The sequence below is a fragment of the Temnothorax nylanderi genome, unplaced genomic scaffold, assembly GCF_030848795.1.
Source record: "Temnothorax nylanderi isolate EJ_2023f unplaced genomic scaffold, tnyl_v1.0 TNYL_tig0848_pilon, whole genome shotgun sequence".
Taxonomy (NCBI): Eukaryota; Metazoa; Arthropoda; class Insecta; order Hymenoptera; family Formicidae; genus Temnothorax; species Temnothorax nylanderi.
In genome coordinates, this window is record NW_027249910.1 from 50,375 (window position 1) to 55,225 (window position 4,851).

Genomic DNA, 4,851 nt, shown 5'->3' on the forward strand with positions numbered 1-4,851 from the left:
TTGATAAAATATATTAAAATGTAATGTTTTGTTTTCAATTTTCCAATTTGTATGTTACATTGTACTAAAAATATTTTAAATTAAATTTGTAATTTAAAGCATTACATGTAACATACAAATTAGAAAGTTGAAAACAAAACATTACATTAATTTCATTCTAATTTGATTAGAAAATTAATAAAAGTATATTTTTATTTATATTAAGTGCTTTATTTATATTAAGTACATTAAAGGAAATATATACTGATTTATTAAGTATAGTATTCAAAATGAAAAAGATAGATTATAAATTTTATTGTTTTTCTGTTAATGGCTCTTACACTGCTTTTTTATTTGCTTGCTCTTGATTTCTTTTATTACGCCATGTATTGGATTTGTTGTTTAGTTTACTCTTCATTGCCTTGAAAATTTCTCCCATAACAGCCTTATTTAATGCCCCATCTGCAGGGCAATTAAATTCTTTTGCAATATATTCTGTGGAACAAATAATTATTTATTAAAACAAGAAATGGCAGATTAAAGGAAAATTTTAACTTGTATAAAGCAATGTACAGCAATATATATATCTTACCCATTACAGCCTTCTTCACTGGAGGATTCAACTCTGGCTTGGCCTTCACATCATTCATATGGAGTTTATTTTTTCCTCGAGAGAAATTGCTCATTATTCCAGTCATACTGGAAGTGGCCATTTCTTCATCAGTAAAAATAAGGTCCATGATGGAAGTTGTGAATATAGACAGCTTGCTGCGACTGAGTCTTTTTAACTTCTCAGTCTCTACTTTCCTTCCCGCAAAATCTGTGACATTTTCCTGTAAAGTGAGAATAAAGAGAAAATGCATACATTTAAGAAATATGCTACTATAATATTTTAAAAAATCTACATATATATTTAAAACAATATAACATTTTCTCCAATTACAGTCTAACATGAGATTAAAAATGTTCATATATTACAGCGGTTTCAAAAACTTTATCTTAACAATACTTGGTATGTCTCTGAATCAAGCAGCAATAAAGATATAAATTTTTAGAAATGTAAGTCAATAACACTAGTAGCGGTATAACGGACTATAATGAACAATAATTGTACTATACTGAGACTTTACTAAATCATAATATTTTATATTCCTCAAAAGACAGATAAAATATTTTCATAAATGCTTCAGAAGAGTGACAAACCAATACAATTTTGTTTCATTCATTTATTTCCTTCAAATAATTTGTCATAGTTTTCATATGACATTTATGTTTATTTTACTTAATGAATCAAGTTCAAGAAAAGCTATTTATATAAAATGAGCATTATACTACTTGCCTTAGCAGGACGTTCGTTCTGAAGTTGCACTGGCTGCTCTGTGTGAGCAATGGTTGGCAGTAGCTGCTCTTCTGTGTGAGCAATGGTTGGCAGTAGCTGCTCTTCTGTGTGAGCAATGGTTGGCAGTAGCTGCTCTTCTGTGTGAGCAATGGTTGGCAGTAGCTGCTCTTCTGTGTGAGCAATCGTTGGCAGTAGCTGTTGCTCTAGGCTCTAAAAAATAAAATGCAATAAATGTACTTTAGTTTCTTTTCAAGCATAGTTTTAGACATAGACGTTTTTCTGAACTTAAAATTTTATCATACATGGGTTCCAAATTCCAGAGATAGCCTAATATCTATGTATAAAGTAGCTAGATCGATTGGTTGTTCCTTATAGTTTCACACCTCTGAAGGAGTTGTTATCATTTCACAAAGACTTCGTTATTACTAACCTGATTATGATGTAGCTGAGGTTCGTAAGCATCTGCTTCTGTAATAGTGCTCCTGTCTGCATGGACCTGAGAGTAATTGTTTGAATTATAAAGTAATTCTATATACATATATTTAAGGATGTGTTAAACATATTTTTACAAACGTATTAATATTTATACTTTAAATAAACTATATACATATGAAAGTTGTGTTCATAACATTCTATTTTTATTGAACACCTTTTTTATAATTTATTTGTTATTATTTTTATTGTTACAAAGTAAAATTTTAAGAATAATGATAAAAATCTCAAAATTTTTGTATAAGTATTATACATTAAATATTCAAAATAATTTATGCAAAGTTTTATTGCAATTCAAAGATTAGTTACAAAGATTTAGAACAAATAAATATTTTGTTATTTACAGAACGATTAATTACTCCATTGCAATAAAACTTTACATATAATAGTCATCTTGAATCTTAAAGTTTATATATAAAATAATTGAGACTTTTGACTTTATTTTATTATATATTTCCTTTTTATTTTATAATACATTTCTTTCTTAGAGCACAGATAAAAAAATACTACTTTTTATTAAAATAACTTTTGATACATCAATATTTTCGAAACTCGCTAAATTTTTTGTATTTCTTTGAAATGTGATTTAGAATAATCTGTAATTTGTTCCTTATTTTGAAAATAATTGTAATTTTGTACATCCTTAATGTTTCTTCATACTTTACACCTACGCGCGCGCGCTATAATAACACGAAGAAATTAAAGATTTACCTCACTATGTCTTTCAATAGCATCCACAGTATTGTTAGCTTTGTTGCTAATATTGTTATTATCTTTCTGAAGATTTCGATTTGAGTGACTTGGTTTACTGTTATTGTTACTATTCTTGTCACTACTGTTGTTACTATTTCTACTGCTTCGACCATCTTTAATGAGCACAGAATCCATATCTCTGCGCAATTTAGCCATATCCTTACATAAAGTAGATGACATGACAGTCATTTTATGTAGATCTAGAATCAGATCAGAAGAACAGAAAATCAGATGTAATGTGAACAGCTATAGCAGATATTTACCCTCACTAATAGCTCTTAGTGCTCGTAATCTTGCATTATCCTCCCTTAGCTTTTTATTTTCCACTTTCAAAGTGCTAATTAAGTCGACTAGTCTGTCTTTACTCCATTTGAACATAGAACTGTCTTCGTCATTCTCCTCCTCCTCCTCCTCCTCCTCCTCCTCAATATCATCTATTAAATCAATCTAGAAGGAAATAAAAATACTTTAGATTAAGAGACATTGGATTTTCCTTTTCTTGGAAAAAAAACAGAACAAAAAATAATGCACATAAATGCACACGCAACTTTAAGTATTAAAAATTCCTTGGATGGGGGAAAAATTAAATGTTTTTTCCAAAGCATAAGACAATATAAAGCTTACCTGAGAAGTTTTTTTGATAAAATCTCTTGATAAGTTTTCAATTTGCGATTGAAGCAAAGCGTTATTTTTTTTAACAGTTAATGCTTTAGTTTTCTGCTTTTTCGGTGGTGGTGGTTTATCAACCTATTATTAAAAAATTAAACAGAGCATTAATTTTATGCAAAATTTATAAGACTGATAAATCCTATACTCAAGCGAAATAAAAGAGAGAGCACTATTATTGTTACAAGCTACAAAATTTCAAACATACTTAACTCAAAATAGAGAGTAAAATTATTTATACTGTACGTACTTTAGCAGACGTGATGGTATTATTGTTCTGTACTGATGAATCCAGATCAGATGAATCTAGATCCTCTGGTTCAGAACATGATGGTTTCTTACACAGTTTTCGCCTTTCTTCTCGAGAAGGATTAGGCACACCGAAGAGTTCAATATTTTTGACGTGTTGGCACATATCAATAAATGCTACAATGATATTCATTTCATACTTTAATACTCAAATAAAAAAAAATTGTAGTATGTTAAACTATGTTAAAAGAATTACTTACTTCCCACAGATCTCACCCTTACTACTAAATCTTCCCAAATGATATCTTTTTTCTTTAAAATTTTTTCCATCATTCGGGCACATTTTATGTCTTCTTTTATGGGCCATCGAATGATCACCTCAGAATCAAGGAGATGATGCAAATTTGACTTAGTATTTCTTTCCTTTAGCCAGGCTTGAAAGCCCACTTGAACAGGTTTCTGCCTCTCATTGATAAATTGCACAACGAGGCACTTCTCATCCGACAGTTTAGTTTCAACAGTACATTTACTGCTCGACATGATAACACTTTACACTTCAAATTTTAGTGGTTAAGATACTCATGTAAATAGGGTGAGAACGACGAAACAAATCAAGGATCAAATGCGATAAAGCGAGAACGTAACTTCGTGAAAGTAGTGGTATGCAACCGATCACAACAAAGTCGACTTGTAAGACACTGCGTATATAACTTCGCGCCAAAATGAACGGCGGTCATACCATGGTAGCAGCGTGTCACTTCGGGCTGCGTTCGGAATGGTTCGGAAACGTCACCCGAGTGCACACGAGTATACTCCCTTCTCTTTCTATCTCAGCGAGTTAGACGCAGCCTCGGGCGTCATTGGTCCGCTAGATTTTTTCAACTCCCGCTCATATTTAAATCACACTAATCTTACCATTAACGTAAACATTATTATATTTCTGCAACATAATAAGAAATAAACGTTTCAGAAGAAGAAAATATTGTTCTTTCTTGTAAAACATGAAAATAATATGTATAAGAAGAAATTCCTTGTATTTAATGTGTATTAGGTTACATATATAAAAATTAACAAAACACTCTAAACATATATTACTAACGTCCGCGCACTCTCTAATCTATCTGTTTGTTTCTTTTAGCTGCACCGGCTGAACTGTGCTGAACTGGTGCAATAAATTAAAGTGAAATATAATATAATATACTTATTGTCTCACTTCACAAAAGAAACAGACCCCATATACGTACGTGTAAGCCTTATTACGGCGGCTTAACTTCTGATTTATTTGTTTAAACTTGTGTATTGAGGTTAGCAAAGTTTGGATTTTTCACAATTGCTGTAATATTTGTGAAAAAAATGTCGCGCCGAGGCCAATA

At 30.7% G+C, this 4,851-nt stretch overlaps 1 protein-coding gene across 1 annotated transcript; it reads right to left on the reverse strand.

The window, feature by feature from the left end:
- Window positions 1-652: 652 nt before the first annotated feature.
- On the reverse strand, window positions 653-4,328 carry LOC139785624 (uncharacterized). Its single transcript, XM_071724797.1, has 7 exons — window positions 3,739-4,328; window positions 3,480-3,655; window positions 3,188-3,310; window positions 2,827-3,010; window positions 2,522-2,763; window positions 1,749-1,814; window positions 653-1,528 (listed from the first exon to the last, which is right to left on the reverse strand). The coding sequence occupies exons 1-7, from the start codon at window positions 4,016-4,018 to the stop codon at window positions 1,286-1,288; spliced, it is 1,314 nt and encodes a 437-aa protein (XP_071580898.1). The 5' UTR covers window positions 4,019-4,328; the 3' UTR covers window positions 653-1,285.
- Window positions 4,329-4,851: the final 523 nt, after the last annotated feature.